This window comes from Phytophthora parasitica, assembly GCF_000247585.1.
Source record: "Phytophthora parasitica INRA-310 unplaced genomic scaffold supercont2.33, whole genome shotgun sequence".
Taxonomy (NCBI): Eukaryota; Oomycota; class Peronosporomycetes; order Peronosporales; family Peronosporaceae; genus Phytophthora; species Phytophthora nicotianae.
The window spans coordinates 119,652-137,592 of NW_008649019.1; the positions used below are offsets into that span (position 1 = coordinate 119,652).

At 50.3% G+C, this 17,941-nt stretch overlaps 9 protein-coding genes across 9 annotated transcripts; 6 read left to right on the forward strand and 3 right to left on the reverse strand.

Moving 5' to 3' along the window:
• On the reverse strand, positions 1-1,459 carry PPTG_13472 (hypothetical protein; the record flags this gene model as incomplete). The annotated part of the gene is made up of 1 exon (XM_008909176.1): positions 1-1,459. One exon carries the CDS (start codon positions 1,457-1,459, stop codon positions 65-67), a length of 1,395 nt encoding a protein of 464 aa, XP_008907424.1. The 3' UTR covers positions 1-64.
• Positions 1,460-1,738: 279 nt separating this feature from the next.
• On the forward strand, positions 1,739-4,498 carry PPTG_13473 (hypothetical protein; the record flags this gene model as incomplete). Its single annotated transcript, XM_008909177.1, has 6 exons — positions 1,739-2,106; positions 2,175-2,699; positions 2,761-2,904; positions 2,978-3,153; positions 3,226-3,589; positions 3,652-4,498. The coding sequence occupies 6 exons, from the start codon at positions 1,739-1,741 to the stop codon at positions 4,496-4,498; spliced, it is 2,424 nt and encodes an 807-aa protein (XP_008907425.1).
• A 102-nt stretch (positions 4,499-4,600) lies between these two features.
• On the forward strand, positions 4,601-6,288 carry PPTG_13474 (hypothetical protein; the record flags this gene model as incomplete). The annotated part of the gene is made up of 7 exons (XM_008909178.1): positions 4,601-4,708; positions 4,808-5,216; positions 5,291-5,394; positions 5,460-5,585; positions 5,673-5,835; positions 5,903-5,985; positions 6,067-6,288. The coding sequence occupies 7 exons, from the start codon at positions 4,601-4,603 to the stop codon at positions 6,286-6,288; spliced, it is 1,215 nt and encodes a 404-aa protein (XP_008907426.1).
• Positions 6,289-6,484: 196 nt separating this feature from the next.
• Positions 6,485-7,991, forward strand: PPTG_13475 (hypothetical protein; the record flags this gene model as incomplete). The annotated part of the gene is made up of 2 exons (XM_008909179.1): positions 6,485-7,753; positions 7,824-7,991. The coding sequence occupies 2 exons, from the start codon at positions 6,485-6,487 to the stop codon at positions 7,989-7,991; spliced, it is 1,437 nt and encodes a 478-aa protein (XP_008907427.1).
• Positions 7,992-9,075: 1,084 nt separating this feature from the next.
• On the forward strand, positions 9,076-10,464 carry PPTG_13476 (hypothetical protein; the record flags this gene model as incomplete). Its single annotated transcript, XM_008909180.1, has 1 exon — positions 9,076-10,464. The coding sequence occupies one exon, from the start codon at positions 9,076-9,078 to the stop codon at positions 10,462-10,464; it is 1,389 nt and encodes a 462-aa protein (XP_008907428.1).
• PPTG_13477 (hypothetical protein) lies at positions 10,315-11,169 on the reverse strand. The gene has a single exon (XM_008909181.1). It carries the CDS (start codon positions 11,050-11,052, stop codon positions 10,822-10,824), a length of 231 nt encoding a protein of 76 aa, XP_008907429.1. The 5' UTR covers positions 11,053-11,169; the 3' UTR covers positions 10,315-10,821.
• A 101-nt stretch (positions 11,170-11,270) lies between these two features.
• Positions 11,271-13,838, forward strand: PPTG_13478 (hypothetical protein). Its single transcript, XM_008909182.1, has one exon. It carries the CDS (start codon positions 11,308-11,310, stop codon positions 13,435-13,437), a length of 2,130 nt encoding a protein of 709 aa, XP_008907430.1. The 5' UTR covers positions 11,271-11,307; the 3' UTR covers positions 13,438-13,838.
• PPTG_13479 (hypothetical protein) lies at positions 13,522-15,031 on the reverse strand (the record flags this gene model as incomplete). The annotated part of the gene is made up of 4 exons (XM_008909183.1): positions 14,660-15,031; positions 14,475-14,566; positions 13,824-14,412; positions 13,522-13,764 (listed from the first exon to the last, which is right to left on the reverse strand). The coding sequence occupies exons 1-4, from the start codon at positions 14,765-14,767 to the stop codon at positions 13,522-13,524; spliced, it is 1,032 nt and encodes a 343-aa protein (XP_008907431.1). The 5' UTR covers positions 14,768-15,031.
• Positions 15,032-15,034: 3 nt separating this feature from the next.
• Positions 15,035-17,662, forward strand: PPTG_13480 (hypothetical protein). The gene has a single exon (XM_008909184.1). The coding sequence runs from the start codon at positions 15,043-15,045 to the stop codon at positions 17,563-17,565; it is 2,523 nt and encodes an 840-aa protein (XP_008907432.1). The 5' UTR covers positions 15,035-15,042; the 3' UTR covers positions 17,566-17,662.
• The last annotated feature ends 279 nt before the right edge of the window (positions 17,663-17,941 follow it).

Here is a 17,941-nt window from a genome sequence, read left to right on the forward strand (position 1 = left end):
GAGGCAAATTCAATTTGTTTAAGCCAATAAAGTGTGGTCTATGTTATCAGTTATCAGATGGCAGTCACAAAGACTGATAACCACGACGGTTCATGTAGCGCTGGAACGTTGTGGCCCCGACTGCACCAAGGGCAACTAGACCACCGGCCGTCAAAATTGACCACAGAACACTCGTACGTTTGGGCTGTGCCTCTTCCTTCACTTCGACGATCGTCGCGTCATTCACCACCACGTTCATGGGCTTGGGAGTCTTGACGGTCTTGACCGCAGGAACGTTCACTGGATGGTAGTCGCAGAGATCCTGCCATGGACCGGTGGACTGGATATGGTTCTCGATAATAGCAGTAAACTCATTCAAAGGGCACTGGAGTTCGCAGGTGTCGAGCTTGACCGCCGTGCGAGGGCTGAAGGGAGACCATACGAACAGTTGCACGAAGTGGTCGTCACTCTTGCGGTACAGTTCGAAGAACAGCGTCGACGCCGGGTGCAGAGGCGTTGAACCATTGTACTGTGGCAGACCCTCAAAGTTGAACTTCATGCCCATCATGAAGCCCAAACCGTGCATGAGCTCACGATGGCCGTGGTAAGATAGGTATTTGGGACTCTCCGGGTTCCGATTTGGTGAAGCGCCCTCACGCAAATTTCGCACTAGAAGTTGTGGGAATCCTCCGATGGCCACAGTGATTTGAGTGGGCGTCGAGTAGAGACGTTCAAGAAGATGCTGGAACGCGAGCTCCGAGACATCCCTTAACAACTCGGGTGTGAGTCCGGGAGCGGGGTCATGACCCTCGTCCTGGTCAAATAGGAACATGTCGTTCACATCCTTGATCGCCGTAACCGGATCATTACCAGTGTAAAAGACCTTTCCGCAAATGTCAGCAAGAGCTTCAAGTGTCTTCTTGTGCTTCTCGATTGCAACCGCGGCTCCTCCTTTTAGGTACGCTTTGTTATTCGCCGACATGACCGGCCAGCAAGGTCCGTTCGCGGTGAAGTCGTGCTCATTCTCGAATAGCTGCATGTACACAGGGATCGGTTGTCGTGCGTATCCGTCGGGACCAGTACCCTCGGGATACAGTCCATAGCCCATTGAGATTGCACTCTGGCCGCATCGATTTGCAGCGTCGGCTCGGAAGTATCCCTCGAAGTGCGGATCGTCTTCCGGTCCATTGAACGTCGGGGACAGGAAACCTTTCTCGTTCACATACACTTCGCGGATATGATCTCCCACCTTCTCCATCTGCTCCATTCCTCGCTCAGTGAGCTGCTCGAGCGGCACCGAATACGCCTTGACATTTGGCAAATTGTTCGGACAGTGAGCCTTGACCGTCGGATTCGGTGCACGACTACCATGACGCGAGAGTGAAATGAGCATCACAAGCTCAGAGTCCGTCGAGGTATCTGCGCTGACAGCACTCAGCATCAGCGAGGCAAGCGCAGCGAGGATGGCAGGGATCCGCATCTTGGAAACTTTTTTTTCACAGTGTCGTCTCGCTTGGTGGTGGTCTTGCAAATTCCGAAATGAGCTTGTATAAGGCAACGCTGAAGCACCGAGCTAAGGAAAAAGAACCCTTGAAACCCCCCGACGCCACTTTCTAGTTGCAACGGACGCATTTGATCAAAACGGCAACTGTCTGAGATGGCTACAATTTGTTGTGACCTTTCGTCTTGATTGATTTTCACCAATCAGATGTGACGAAACACAACAGATTGGACACCAGCAGCTCATGTGTCAATTGGCATGGAGGCGACCGCTGTGTACCCCAATGCTGTGCCAGTGCTAGCCTCCAATGGACTCGGCGTGACGTTAGCAGGCACGGACCCGGACCATGTGCCGCTCGAGCCCGACCTGATCAATGATGCGCGTCGTCGATTCTTCCCAGACGGCTGCGCGGTGGATGCGATCGGCGTGATGCGTCTGCATGTTCGCAACGCACTGGGTTACGCGTTCCTGCGACCACATCAGCGTAAAAAGCTGCTACCCAAACATGGAGGTTTAAAGGTTATGAAGGGGATGGATTGGTATTCACAAGCGGCATTCTACCGAACCAACTACCGCCATTTTGTGCCGCACGATCTGATGATGGACTTCCTGGAGAACGAATGCCCGTACGTTGAGATAGACACTGCTGCTGCGTTGGAAACTTGTCGTTGACTTGAACAATTGTATTCCGTAGCCCACAAGTAGACTGCTACAATTTGTCCAAGTGGCAGGGCAATGCGATTACTGGAGTCGACTGTGGCCAGGACGGTCATGTGATATTTTATCCTACAGGGCATGTGTTACAGCAAGCGTGTGCATGGTACAGCAAAGGAGAAACAAAGGATGACCCGCCATGCTCAAGCACTGTGATTGAAACAGGGTCTCCTATTCGACAGTTTACAGTGATGGGAAGCAGAGATGCGTATCATTCCAGCAGTACGGCAAAGATAATCGCGGCTGCACGTGGTCATACGCACTGCACAATTATCGCAGCTCCAGCACGTATTACCCGTGACAACGTGCGGAAGATGCATGCCAAGACCAAGCTCTCTTTCCCTGGAATTATTAACCATGTTTCTGGAAGCCCTCACGCAGAGGCCGAGTTGGCCGTGGTTACGAGCGATGGCACGGTTCGGCGCTGGGATCCAGAAGGAGGAGTCCAAACTGTCAAGAAAGACTCGTATGCATCGGATCGCATTTTACGCTGTGAATACTCCAGGTGTGTAAATACGAAATGTGGTTTGATGTTCTGATAGCATCACTAATCGCATTGTTTTCAGCCATCCATGCGTGCTCTGGACAGCAAATCGAGCCACACTGAATGCCCTTGATCTCCGACAGCCAGCGCAACACTCAAGGAAGCTGTTTGATCTGGCGGGCGCAGGCACTTTCGTGACGATTTATGACGTGAAGCGTAGAGCAAGGTACGGACTAAATTGTGATCCTACGAATACGTTAACCTCGGACTGATTGCGCTTGTGTATTCAAATATTTCAGCAATCCGTTCCAGTTTGCTGTTGGCACGGGTGTTTCCATTGAACTTTTGGACAGTCGTATGGCAAGACAACCTCTCATATCGTGGGTTCAACCGCAAAGCTTTTCTGGCGAGCAGGAGTTTTCGTTTGGAGCGATTGGCGAAGTGAATTTGTCAAGAAACACCAACGATTCACGAGGTAGGCAAGCAATTTGGTCATGAACCGAAGCAAAACTCACACACTAACCTCTTATTTTGGCTACTTGCGAAGGATACATCGTATCGAGTTCAATGAGAACGAAAGTAACAACGCTTTTCCCATTCGAGCGAAGCCAGAAGAGGAAACGCGGTAAGGTCATGTCGTTGACCCCATTACGCTCCAACGGGGACGACGACGAATATTCAGATATTCCACGATCTAGCACCGAGCAGATTGTTGCTTCTGACGCACCATTGGATTTGCGCATGGAAGATGGCGGAGAATATACCCATTTAACGGGCATTTGCGCGTTGCGGGAGGGAAACCCTGGATCTGCGAGCATTTACCAGCTCAACAGCCTGGGAGATCTGTTTTCTCATCGAGTATCATCCGGTCGTTCTCAGACGAAGTCTTATGGCACTGCCGTTCAGCCCGAGTACGTCCACAGTCTCTTCGTTATTTTTTCTTGTACCTAACATCTCTGTTTTGAATGGACAGCTTGCCGAGTGGAGTGACAGCACAGGATGAACCTACAGATAAACCAACGGCTAGAACACTCCCGATACCGGTGGATGCTATTCTTCCTGAGCACGATACAGAGTCGATGCAACTGTTTATGACACTTCCTGTCAAAGTTCTTCGCCGACAATTCCCACGTCTACCAAAACACGAGGAGCCATCTACAATGGAAGAGATAAACAGAGAGGACGAGACACATATAGCACTCTCCAGCCAAGACATGAGCAAGGACGTCAAGACACTCTATGCAACCCCAAAGATCATCCGCAGATTCCGCTCACGAAATGTCGATAAGAAGGAGGGAAGCAAAGAATCATTGGCTAGCCATTCAAGGCTTTCACGAAGCATCGACAAAGATGAGCTTGTCGAAAAACTTCGTAGCGTGTGTATCCCATCCGCTTCACTATTCCGACTGCACCGGTATGTGGTCGAAAAACTGAAGATCGAGATCTCGTCTTCCAAATTGCTGCTGCTTCTTCGCTCATGCAACGAGTTTCGGATCCGAATGGTGCGCCACTCGCTTCCAACAGACACGCTTCGTGTGCTGAACCCGTCATTGCCAGGAGCTGACAACGTGCACTGCGGAAAGGACGATCCTCGTGTAGCTACCTGCACGTGTCGTCCAGGTGCGGCGAATTCACAGCTACCGTGCCAGTCCTGGTCCTGCGTTATCCCTCACGCAGTTATCGTGTCCAGCACTTTACCCGAAATACTGTTGGACGACACAGCTCCCACGTCGGCTGTGACGCAAGACATGCCGCAAGATCTTGCCGATATCATTACTGCAGCACATGCAGTGTACGATGACATGTACGAATCCGAATGAATGTAATTTCTCGGTTGAGGTATCCAGAGTGATGGTCGTTTTGCCGTTCCAGATTTGTAAATAACGTTTTTTCTCCTTGAGTGTCACTGTTTTGAAACCAAAATGAACAAGAAGGTCGTGCTGGAGGAGGAGGAGTATGTGGAGGCGCTAGGCCAGATTATCGAGCGCGACTTCTTCCCAGACCTACCCAAGCTCAAGAAGCAGACAAAGGTGCGCTTCTAACAACCTCTTGCGTTTCAACTGCAGTCTGTTGTGTCACAAAAGCCAACAAAACTGGGTTCTTTGGCTGCTGTTACTTTACCATTTCAGCTGCTACGAGGCGAAGAAGAAGGTTTACCGTGGACTGACACAACACTGCGTGTTGCGTCTACTTCTCGAGGCAACGTATCAGTATGGAGCAACATAAGTGACTCAGGATGGGACCAACCTACTCCCGTAGTGGAGCATTCAGCTGATGATCAAGTACAGGGTGAAGATTCAGACGATAGTGCGAAGACTTCCATGACGCTGAATCGCTTTGTTGCGACCCATACTTCCGAGGACAATGAATCATTCAATGAGCTGCAAGAAAAAGCGGTAAAAGACCATCAACGACGATACCATTGGGCGTTCGTCGATGACAAGGAAAAAGGCGACCCCAAGCTCCACTTGTTGACGAACGGGACTTGGATTTCAAAAGAGCAGCGGCAGATTGCAGACGAAGCCTGTGCTTCGAAAGGTTAATCACTGATATAGCTTCACGATTGTGAATTCTTGCTTATCACTGTAGCTGCTGCTCATTGACACTTTCAGGTCCGAAAGACTATAGGCCAAGTGCTCCGGAGACGTGGAAATATCGCGCAAGAAACCCACTTCTCTTCCCTCCTGAGCTAGAAGCAACGCGAGATATCTGCCAAGTAGGTGTTGTTGATAATTATCGAGAGACGAAGTTTCTAACAGACGCAATGCTTCCATGCAACAGGTTAAAGCGGATCCAGGAGACCAGTTGTTACTCGAAAACAGTTCAAAGTCGCAGTCAAAACTACCGCCAAGGCCCGGAAAGAAGACTGTCTACGCTAACTCCAGGTTTTCTTCAGATGATATTAAAGTAAGTCGTTCAGCTGCCAGTTTCTTGTAGTAGAACTATTCCATCTAACAGCATTCTGTGCGTTTTGTTGTGGCTACACTATAATAGCTTGATGGATCCGAATCAGGAGGAAATCAAGCGTCTTCACGAAAGGATTACTCCTTAGTGCCGATGACACCACTCATTGCTCCTGGTGTGGATGCAAGCCCACTGATGACCTGGGGAGACATTGAAGGCACACCAACGAATCTAGGCTCACAAGCAACATCAGGTACGTGCATCGGTTGTCTATAATGAATACCAAGGCGAACTTATCTCTGCTGCCTCTACTTTTGTAGCACGCCTTCAGAACACGCCTAGTTTCGAACTTAAAGATACGTCTCAACGAGAAAAGCTGGCAAGTCGACTTGAATCTGAAGCTGTAAGTCTACGCTTTTCATCCGATAAAGCTATTAGGTGCATGAGTTGAACGTTACTGTGGTTCCGATTAATTGGTGTTTAGCGCCACCGCAATCCCACCTCGCGGTTGCCGGGGATCAAAACGCCTTCTAAGAAGCGTCGGAAGACTGAACAAACGCCCGTATCACGCAGTGTTCGCGCCCGCATATCAAGTGGTCGGTCAGTTCTACGCACCCCACTGGGCTCAGATCCGCAGTTACGAGCAAGCTATTCTACACCTCTATGGCCACCACGTTTTTCGTCCAAGACGCGGAAGACGAGATGAGTCCAGAAAAGCAACGTCGCGATATGTATGGCAGAGCATAAGGTTTGTCAGAGCCTGATACGTTTTTAGATTTCTATGAATATGCCATTGACGCTGAACTTGCTCGACCTTGCTGCTCAAGATGATACAACAGTTGTTTGTACTCCATCACAGGAAGGGAGCAAGTTGTTGACACATTGAAACCAATTCGATCTCGATGGCTATCAATGAAGAGGTTTACAAGGCTGTAGTTGTGGGTGGAGGTCCAGCAGGGATCGGCGTGTTTGTACGAGCGGCGCGTGGAGGCCTACTACCTCGATTGCTGAATCCGGACAAGCATGGAACGACGAAGGATACCGAGCTTAGCACTCAACTTGGATTCAAGCAAATGGGCGTCGTAGTCCTTCATTCAGGCGGTGCCGAAACATTTGGAGGTGGCAATTTAGGCGAATACATCATCAACTCAAACACGTTCGCATGCGGTCTACTGGCCAGCGTCCTCGACGAGAAACCCGATCTAGATCCACCGGAGAGTATTAAAAATACGTTCCTGGAGAAAGTGCGCGTTCACGAAAGTGCCAAGCGCTTGGAAGAAATTGGTGCTGCGCCCGGGAATCTCACGGAAATTGGCCGCTTTTTGCGTCGTGTTGGAGCGTGTCTGATCGAAGAAATCTCTGACAAAGCTTCTGATACCAGCAAAGTTCTGTTGCATACGGCAGCAGTCAAGTACGAAGCTCTGGAGAATGGCCTTATTCGTGTGAAGGCTCAAAGGACTAATGGCAGTGGTGATACCGTAATACTTCACACAGAGCACCTTATATTGGCAATGGGAGGCACACAAGAGCTGCCTTCCCTAGACAACCCTGCCTATCACTCCAAGCTATTTGCCTCCGATTCCTGTCTGCGGGAGGACGGGTTTGCAAAACTCAAAGAGCACCTCCTCGCACTGCCTACAGGCGAGCGGAAAGTCTGCATTGTCGGTGGGTCTCACAGCTCATTTTCGGTGGCGTGGCTCTTGTTAAACAAATTTATGGATCCAAAAGCAACTGCTACGAGGAAAGTCTCACAAATTCCAGGAAGCCCAAAGACGCAATCTCTATCGGACCCGCAAAAGAACAATAAGGATAGCGAGACTCCTTTCGCCACACCGCAACTTGCCAGCATTGGAGCACCTGTGACAGCCGCGGCGCCTGTTTCCCCCCTCACCATTAAGAAATGTGAGACTGCTACTTCCACTATTGCAAAGGTAAAGCGCACATCACTAGCGGGAGCAAACGATACGTCATCGCCGAAGTCGATTTTTAATCCCAAGGACATCATGATCCTGCATCGATCTCCAGTTCGATGTTATTATGGCTCCAAGAAGGAAGCTGAGGTGGACGGTGTCGATGCGAGTCGAGTTGATCGATCCGGTTGTGTGAATACCTTCACGGGGCTGCGGGAAGACGCCAAAAGGCTTTTCAAGAGCGTGAAATCAGGGCGCGAGGTGCGTGTCAGGCTATTCCAAGTGAATCAGCAGGGCTCTCAAGCACTCACTGACAAAGCATACGCCACAGCAGGAGCAATTGTCTGGGGTGCCGGCTACAAGACCAATATGCTTCCTGGTTCGGATGAAGCGGGCAATCCGCTCGTTTTCCACCAAGACAACGGTGTCGTCAAGCTCGATAATAAGGCTCGATTGCAGTTGCTTGGCCCTTTTAAAGGCAAGCGGCCTAGTATTTTAGGTCTCGGCCTGGGGTTCAGTTTGCGTTCAGCAGTTGATGAAATGGGGACGGAGACGCGTGTTGACGGTGTATCGATATATCATCGCCGTGGTGCTGCGTTGGTGTTAGAAGCGCTCTTCGGACCGGAGGTGTATGGCACCAGCTCGAGCTTCGAAGAGATGGTGGAAAAGGCGAGCTTGACGCATCAGAAGCATTTGACATTGGCGACCTGGTATTTTTCTGACTCTTGTCTGAACTGCATACAGAACGATAAAAAGAAGCGAGAGGTCCAGGCGATGAAGGCTGAAAAGTACGTTCTGCTCCTTCCTGACTGCCAAGTACGAGTTCGGACTGATCAACCCGCAGGGGTATTGCATCTTCCTTCTTTTCGTTTCTGCGAGTATAGGGCGCGAAATGCGAGTGATGCCGACGGCGAGCAGACCTTGCTGTCGCCTTCAAGAAGCCGCATCTCTCGTAGTGGCAGCGTGACCGCACCGCTTTCCCCAGTACGTCCATACAGCGGTGAGCAATGCATTGAACGGAATCTGACTAGTGTTTTGTTTTTGCTAGATGGCGCCCACTGCGCGCGTAATAGTCCGACAGAGCCCTTCAAAGAAATTGCAACAAAAGAAGTCGGACTCAGCGCCAACAAACCCGCCCGTGAAATTGCTGCTGCTTCGGCGCCGCGCCTCCGCAGACTCGTCAACTATGGAACTCTCTACCGTCGCATTGGAGCCCGCAGCTGTGGAACCGGAGAGCTCCGCATTGCCACAGACCTCAGCGTAGCTTAGATGACGGACTTCACCGTTTCACAAAACAACATCGCAAAAAAGTGTCTAGTGCAGTTTTCCGCAAAATTTCATCCTTACAGGTTGAAGATTGAATACATTTTCCAAGACTATTTGGATACGGACAGTTGAAACGTCACGTCCAAAAACAGAAAGTGAGAGATGTATCTATGGAACGTCTCACTCGTGGAGAAAACTCAGGTCAAGTGTGCGGCAACTTACTTGCCTACAGTCAAGTGTACTGAGCTCAGATTAGACTCTCTCCGGTAGCGCGGCATTTGCTCTTCCGCCGTCCATCAGCCGCAAGAGACTCGACCATGGAGATCGCGATGCGCCGTCGAACTTTCTGCGGCAAGACTCACCTGCGCCGCCTTAAGGCGGAGCGCTCGAGTCTCTCCAAGCTCGACGACGAACAGCCCAAGCCGTCGCTTCCCAGTCCGCGCCCCATCCGACTTCTGCACGAGAGCGCCATGGCCGAGCTCTACCAGGAGCAGCAGCGCCCATCATCTCACTCTCGTTCGAGCCGTCGCCCAGCATCCTCTTCCGCTTCGTCCTTCTCGTCTTCAGAATCATCGACGGCCTCACTACGCCGACTCCTGGAAGAATCAGAAGAGCAACTTGCTCGAGCCCTTGCTCAAGCAGAAGGAGGCACAGCCGACGCCGCTCAGTTAGACGAACTCAACGCTCGAGTGGCAGCCTTCTCCGCCGCGTCCTCCTTACTTCGAGCAAGTATCTCCAGCAGTGCGTTACTCGGAGGAGGCCCCGACTCCGACGAACAGCCGCGAGCGGACGCCCCGATAATGAGTTTGTCCGCTCCTGCCACTATTACTGGCGGCAACATCGCAGTCTTGGATTCAAGCGACAGCATTGACATAACACGACGACGCGAATGCCAGATCTGTTTTGACAAGCTGGACGCTCTTCAAGCGCACGTGTGTATTTCATGCTGTGGATCTTTTTGCGCCAGTTGCACACGTTGGTACATCGAGTACAAAGTGCTGGAAGGCGAAGTCTCGCAGAAGAAGATGGTCTGTCCAGCACCACAGTGTACACGTCCGCTATCTGAGGAGCTCATTGAAGCCTTGGTGTCGCCTGATACGTTCACCAAGTACAAAAAGTTCCTCAAGAACCAGAAGGTCGGTATCCGTTTCTGCCCGCGTGCTGGTTGCTGCGCCGTCTTGGATGAGCCGCTCAATTCCACTGTACGTAGAGTCAAATGCCAGGCATGCAAGCACGAGTCGTGTATGCGTTGTGGCGGAGACTTCCACAAAATCCCGACGTGTCGTCGTGTGGAGAGGCGCTTTGGACACTGGAAGAAGCGGCACAATGTGCGAGCGTGCCCAAGCTGTAAAGCTGTCATCGAAAAGCAAGGCGGATGCTCGCACATGAAGTGCTTCCAGTGCGACCAGGAGTTTTGCTGGTCGTGTCTGTGCTCTTGGGATAACCACGATGAAACACTGTGTCTACCGCTGAGTTTCCTGCGCTCCAAGAGCCGCAAATACGGCTGTTGGGCGCCAATGCGTGTCGTCACCAAGACAGCGATCGTAGGGGTAGCAGCAGTCGTGGCTGTTGCCGGAGCAGGACTTGCTGTTGTAGTGCTGCCGCCAGTGCTAGGATACCAGTACGCCAAGGACTCGTACAGACGCCACAAGTATGCGCGTGCGTCTTATCTCCGCGTGATGGACGGAGACGCTTATCTTCATTAACTCGTCGACGTTGCAGACTATCCGTGCCATTTGTTGTGTCGTTTCAGCAGATTCGCTCGTGTCTCGCCACTGTCTGCATCTCATCCATGCATATTGCCTAAGTTAATCTAAATACACATCCATTTAATGAAGAAACAACGACCATGGGGGCGTCCGAAACATATCGGGCTACAAGAGCCTTTCAAAGCATTTAGTTATCTGTCAAGAAGCAAGAAGAGAAGGATGAAAACTTCACCATTGATCCACTAAGAGACACATAGAGGTAGCCCGCCCCCTTCATCTTCTCACTCCATTGACGCTCTGTTTTTCTTGGAAATCTTGAAGCTAACGTTCTCAACTGCTATAGACAGCAGCATCTTACGCCTTCTTGAATGCCTCAGCGATCGTCTTGATCGAGTCGATGTCCACGCGCTCGCCACGGTCGCCGTTGGCCCACTTGAAGCCAGCGAACTCAACCTTGGAACGGGCCTCGACGGTGCTCTTGACAGGCTCCTTGAGGGCAGCACGAAGCACACCCGCCGACTTGTTCACGTACTGCAGGTACGACACACCCGCCATGCGCCACAACGACGTTCCCTTGCTGGCCATTGTCTCTGTAGTCTCTGAAGTTAAGAGGATCCGAAGCGCTTGTTAGACGGTTGTGTGGCAAAGGGGGCGAAGAGACCAGCACAGCCACAGGCGGCGGATCACAATTCGAAATTGAATTGCAGACCAAAATACATTTACAATTTAGTCGCAGACCATTTCGAGGCAGAATCAGAAGACAATTATGTCTCGATCAGATCTGATTCTGTTAAACTGTTCGGGTGGTGAGCAGCTCACTTCATCAAGAGCCGCCGGAAAATGCTGTCGCCTTCTACTAGTGCCGGCGCTAGCCTGCTGCTCGTTGCGGTAGGAGTGCTGCTCTATCTGCAGACGCATCCTCGCGCTCTTCGCAGCAGTGAGGTGGCTAGTACGTCACCTAAGCGCAAGGCCAAGAAGAAGCCGCAGCAGAATGGCTATACCAATTCCGAGCCTAAGCCCATGACTGTGCGCATTCTGTACGGCACGCAAACGGGTGCATCCAAGACGATGGCCGAGACACTGGAGAAAACTTTGTTCGCGCTCAACATCTCGGGTTTCCATTTCCAGACGAGTGTCGTGAACATGAAGGACTACGACCAGGACAATCTCGAGCAAGAGGCCATTGTGGTGGCTATTCTGTCCACTTGGACGCATGGCCAGCCACCCGAGGACGCCAAGATGTTCTGCAATTGGATTACAGACATGACGCAAGACTTCCGTGTGTCTAAAAGTTGGCTCAACGGCGTGCAGCACGCCGTCTTTGGACTGGGAAACGCAGAGTACGACGAGGACTACGGCACAGCAGCCAAGAACCTGGACCGCGATCTGTCAGATCTAGGCTCCCCGTCCCTTGTGTCTCTGGGTCTGGGCGACGATAATGTGGACCAATTCAAGCAGTTCGATGTCTGGATGGACAACCTCGTGGCTGCAATGTGCGAGCACAGCTCCGAGAAGGCCGTGGCTGCACTGAAGAAGAATAGCAGCCCTGTGAAGGCTAATAAGGCTGGGAAGAAGTGGCTGTCACAGAAGGAGTTCCGTCGTCAGAAGAGAGCTAAGAAGGCAGAAGCGAATGGAGAGACTGTGGAGCTGAATGAAGAAGATCTGATGAATGAACAGTTCTTGGTGGATGATTTCTCCGATGACGAAGAGCAGAGCAAACAAAACGCCAACGATGACAGCGGTATGGTGGATGTAGAGGATATCGGAAAGTCGATGAAAGAGTCGGAAGCAGCGAGCAAGTCCCGCGAGATGGTTACACCGATGCAACGTAAGGCGCTTACCAAGGAAGGCTACAAGATTATCGGCACCCACAGTGCTGTGAAGCTCTGTCGATGGACGAAGCACCAACTTCGTGGACGTGGAGGTTGCTACAAGCATGCGTTCTACGGAATTACGAGCTACCAGTGCATGGAGACGACACCCAGCCTAGCATGTGCCAACAAGTGTGTATTCTGCTGGCGTCACCACAAAAATCCAGTGGGTCGTGTGTGGCGCTGGAAGACAGACGACGCTGAGACTCTTGTCAAGGGATCGATTGAACGCCATCAGAACATGATCAAGGAACTCAAGGGACTGCCTGGATTGATCCCTGCTCGATGGGATGAGGCTTTCACCGTGCGTCACTGCGCGTTGTCCCTTGTTGGTGAGGCTATCATGTACCCGCAGATCAACGAATTCTGCAAGCAGCTCCACAACCGCCACATCTCGTCCTTCCTAGTTACCAACGCTCAGTTCCCCGAGAAGATTGCTGCGCTGGACCCGATCACGCAGCTATATGTCAGTGTTGATGCCGCTACCAAGGAGTCGCTGCGTGCTGTCGATCGCCCGCTGTTTAAGGACTTCTGGGAGCGTTTCCTCGCTTGTTTGAAAGAGCTCAAGCACAAGGGACAGCGTACTGTGTATCGCTTGACGCTGGTCAAATCCTACAACATGGAGGAACTGGACAACTACGCGGAACTCATCAACATCGGCCAGCCCGACTTCATCGAAGTCAAGGCTGTGACGTATTGTGGAAAGTCGGATGGTTCCGATTTGACTATGAAGAACGTGCCGTGGCATGAGGAAGTACGCGGCTTCTGCTCGGCTTTGTGCGACCGGGTGAGTGGTGACTACGCTCTGGCGTCCGAGCACGCCCACTCCAACTGTGTGCTGATTGCCAAGAAGAAATTCTGCCGCGACGGTGTGTGGCACACGTGGATTGACTACGAGCGCTTCCACGAACTCATTGCTACGTACTACGAGGATGGCACGCCGTTCACTGCTGATGATTACACGGCTCCTACGCCGTACTGGGCACTGTACGACTCGAAGGAACAGGGCTTCGATCCCGTTGAAACTCGCTTCCGTCGTACGAAGGATGGCAAGGTTGTCGAGTTCGCGTACCAGTCTACGGAGTCGGGCTGTGGTTAAACCCATTGAGAAGTCAAAGACAAATCGATTGATTTTTTTTTCAAATCCGTCTTCATTTCTTCATGTTGGTTTTGGTGGTTGTCATTACGATGAAAGCGATCTAAAGACGAATTGGCATTCGAGAACTCCGTCCTCTGGGCAGTCGGTGCAGTGGAGTGCGTTGTAAATTGTGGAGCGGCCAAACTTGGCGCGAAGACTGTCAGGTCGTAAAGCTTTCGCGACTTGAACGTCAAATGGACCGCAAAACTCGCGAAATCGACGCACCACGTCTTCACCACGAACTTCGAGCGCTAGACATGGCGACGAGCACATGTACTTGAGCATCTCCTGTCGGATGAAATTAGTCAGTTGCAACCCTTAAAAATCGCAAAAGTTGGGATACTTACATGATACTGACGAACAACACCCTTGTAAATCTGAAAAAGTTCATCGGCTTCGTTCATCTGGAAGTGCACGAGCTTTAAAGCTGATACTTCGAAGCCTGCTGTAACGATAACATCAAGTATCTCGCCCACACAAGCTTCACGGACAATTCGTGGACGAATGAGACACAGAGTGCAGTTATCTAGCACAGCTGTCGTAGGAAAGACATCCCTCCCGCTGAAGGCTTCCAGCCCAGTTCTGATGGTCAGCACAGTGTCTATAGACTCCAGTTTCATTTTTGCATCGTCGATCGCCGTCGATTTTGGAAGTCGGACTTCCACCAGCACGGACACATCGCTAAGCAGTGATCCGTGTTGGTTATTGTCGGTGATCGCCTCCAATGTTTGGAGCATTACTAAATGAGACGTTTGTAGATACACCATTCGGATATCGCGCACAGATAAACCGCTCTGTTCGATGAGCTGGATAATACGTCCCATTTGAGAATACCCGTTTGGTGTAATGACAAAAACGGCTTTGTCTTCTCGCTGCTGAAGTATCTTCCGTGTGAATTCGTTGGCAGGCTCTATGATCGTGAGCTGTCGAGAATACCTACATCATGACAAGATTAGTTTCTTGCGTTAGCTCAGTTCTCAGTTTTGTTTGCGGCTTACACGGTGATAGAGCTCCCAACGTAGAGATCGTCAAAAGTGACTGTGGGGATCGGGATACGCTTTAAGAAGACCTTTCTCGTCTTTCGTTCCACCTACATAATTCAACATCACAATGCGCCAATTATCTTTACGATATTTCCCAACCAGCTACATCATATCACGAAAAACAAACAAAATGGGCGTACGAGTTCGACGGTGTTGTCTCCGTGGTAGTGCATGATGTAGCCCTTCTTCAGACCCGACTGCGGGTCATCCCATTCCAAGAAGAACGCAAGCTGCTCTTCTTCATCCATAATTGCTGTCGTGAACAAGAAGGACCTCTTCAAGTGAAATAGCTCTACCAGACGCCTCTGGAAAACGGCGTTCCGAGTATTTCTGTCGTTTCGAGGCAACGCTTGTTAAACGGGCGATGGACATCGCTGCAAGGAATGCGATGGAAATGATAAAATGGCTACATCTTAATCGACAGGAAGGGTGCACGATGGATGAAGAGCGAACACATTATTCTCCACGGACTCCTAGAGGATAATTACAGCTCTATGGCACTAGTATACCAGACTTGCAGCTTATGGTAAATGTTTTTTCTTACACATGTAATATATTTTGTTACTTCTGTTCGTTACTTCACAGGCGATTCGCTCATATGAAGCCAATCTCAACCCCACCGCCCATGTACCGACCGTCGCTGTCTTCTGCAGTGAACGACGCGTTTAACTCATACTGGAGATTGTCTAGCTCGACCCGTTCATTGCTGCAATCGAGTTTACCGAAATTTCGCGTGGACGCCGACGGAATCGTGACTTTAGACTGGAATTCGTGGCTCAGCTGTGTCGAAGCCAACGCTAAAGCTGCCAACGATATCGCCAACGCAATTGAGACGACATGGGCATTAGCAATGGAAGCTGAACAATTTGTTAGTGAAGCTATAAATTTTGACGGGGAAAGTCGCAATCGGTTAGCAGCTCGTGGTTTGGCTCATTCAGGTTCATTGGAACAGATAGAGGCGATGCTACGCGGTGGAGAGTATTTCTTGGCTTTTGTAGTGGGTGTCACGGTCTTGGAAAAGACGTTGTATGATTTACACGATGAAAGATCAACGTCGAGTGGATTGGTCACTTCTCGGAAGAAAAATATGATTCTGAGAGACTTGTTGCATTCAGACATACTGGTTGCCACACTACCGGAAGGTTTGTCACGTTTGCTGAAGATTTTATTTCTGCCATCAGGGCTAAATCTACGTAACTTGGCTTGGCATGGGTTTCTGGCTCCTTTTGAGCTCCCGAAGTGCTTTGGATGCCTCACACTGCTGCTCATCATGGCGCTGCCGAAGCATTTTGGTAAACTGTCGAGTGGGGGAATAGTTGAGAAGACGGAACTCGTTCGAATCGATAGTTTTGATTCTAGATTTACTATGATTTATGGAGAAAATGGTGAGATTCATCAGGATCTTACCACTGTGCTTCGCCAGGAAGCTCCTTATGTGCGAGATGAAGTGATACGTAAATGGTCGACATCACCATTTATTCCATTAGGAAGGTCGAATCTACTACGACGAGCCATTGAGATGTTGGTGGTAAAAGGAGACGAGCTTTGGTTCCTATTTGCAGTGCTTCCAGTACTCGAGCATGCTCTTCGGCTTGAGTTTCTTCGTGTGAACCAGGAACGTGCAGGATTGTCGAGTGCTTACGGCTTAGCTCAGATTGACGCGTATTATTCCACGTTGGATGGATTCGGTCAAAAGGATAAACACCAGGTGTTGCTACATCCTGCTGTGCTTCGGGATACTGACAAAGAAGGAAGCTCTAGTGAAGAGACTGATGTTGCAGGGTCAGTGGCGAATGCTCTGTATGAAAAACTGCCTTTCGCTTCGTTAGCGGTGCTTCTGGATCTGTTTATGATGTCGAACGGACCGAACCTTCGTGCTAAACTCTGCCACGGAGAAGCAAACTTGTCGAGTTTTCTCGATAGTCGAGGTACTACTACAATCTCAGTAGCAACTCGACTGCTATTAGAAGCACTCGTTCTACTCTGCGAGACCAGTCGAGGACAAGACATTGCGCATGAAGCTGCCAAGTTTTCAACCTCTGCTCCCGTCCGTCAGTGTTTACAGTCCTTTACAACCACCACTTCAAGCTCATTTCACCCATTCTACCGCTTGCATCGAGCTCTGAGTGCGGTCCACTGCGTGACAGCGGAGTTTGCTGCTTTTCGTTCACTTTGGACAACCTATCACCTGGAAGATGTCCACAATCATGGAGCCGAAACTACAAAAATTTCAAGCCTCACTCGAGTTGTTTTTGATACGATCCAAACCCGTGACGGCGTCAAATTTACGTTAGTGGAGAAAACCGACCGAGTCGTGGGGTTTCTTACAGCTTTAGATTGGACTGCTACGCCTGAAGCAAGTACTCTTACAAAGAAGAAAACCTTTGCGCAACTGATCAGGCAACTCGGTCGTCAATTGCGCGACGTTGCAGATCGAATCTGTAGTGATTTCAAGTCGAATCACCGCTCAAATGCAACGGAGAGTCGAAGCAGTGTCTTCCTCGCGCTAATGGACGGAAAAAACTCATCAGGTCGCAGCTCTATGAGTCTCCTGGAGAGATCAATGGAACGGAACCTGCTCGCATTGAGCGATCAAGACGGACTCAGTGTGGCTTCGTGTATGATGGAGATCATCACGTGTTGCCAGCGATCACTTCAGGCGTTCCGCTCCCGTGTTGAGCAATTACAGCGGCTTGTGACTGAAGGGAAAGCACGTACAAACCACCGACGTACGTTGCTCACCAGTATCTTCTTCCTCCCTGCATTTGAGTACATGCAGTTGATGAGTTTGGGTATAGTGGAGCATCAACTCGTCCACTTGTACGACGTCGCTCGTCAACAAAAGAGCACAAATATCTCTCTTTGTCCTCGAGCCGTGAACGTGGAGCAACTCCAACGCAAACTCCTGCAGTGCATCACGTCGTTTGAAGGTTGCACAGGCGGCAGTGAGGCTTCACAAAAGAGTGGTGAACAGGCAGTCGAGCGAGCTCTACAGTTCTTAAACTCGAAAGCTGTCAAGGCAGCGTTTCCACCTTCAAAATGCTGAATAGAAAATAATTAAAGGATACCAGGGTGCGTCGCTTTAGGCTTGGAGCACTGTAGAAACGTGAAGAAATAATTGATGAAGTGCCTTTATTAGTTGTGTAAATGCTCTCCAGCTACACTTCCATTTAGATTCCGTTGTCGTCGCTAGCCACTTGATTGGAAAAGAGTTTGCCACGGTGATAGTAGTTAGTGAAAGACAAACATCGTCGTAGTATTGACAACACAAACATTTATTTAAGTGCCCTTTTCCAAATCAGCAGGGGAAAAATAGTAGCTAAGAGGCGACTCTTGTCAAGCAGCGGATTTCCAGAAATCCACATGAACCGACGCATTCATATCTCGATTTGAGTCGCGTCCAAGTTTTCGAAGCAGGAGTT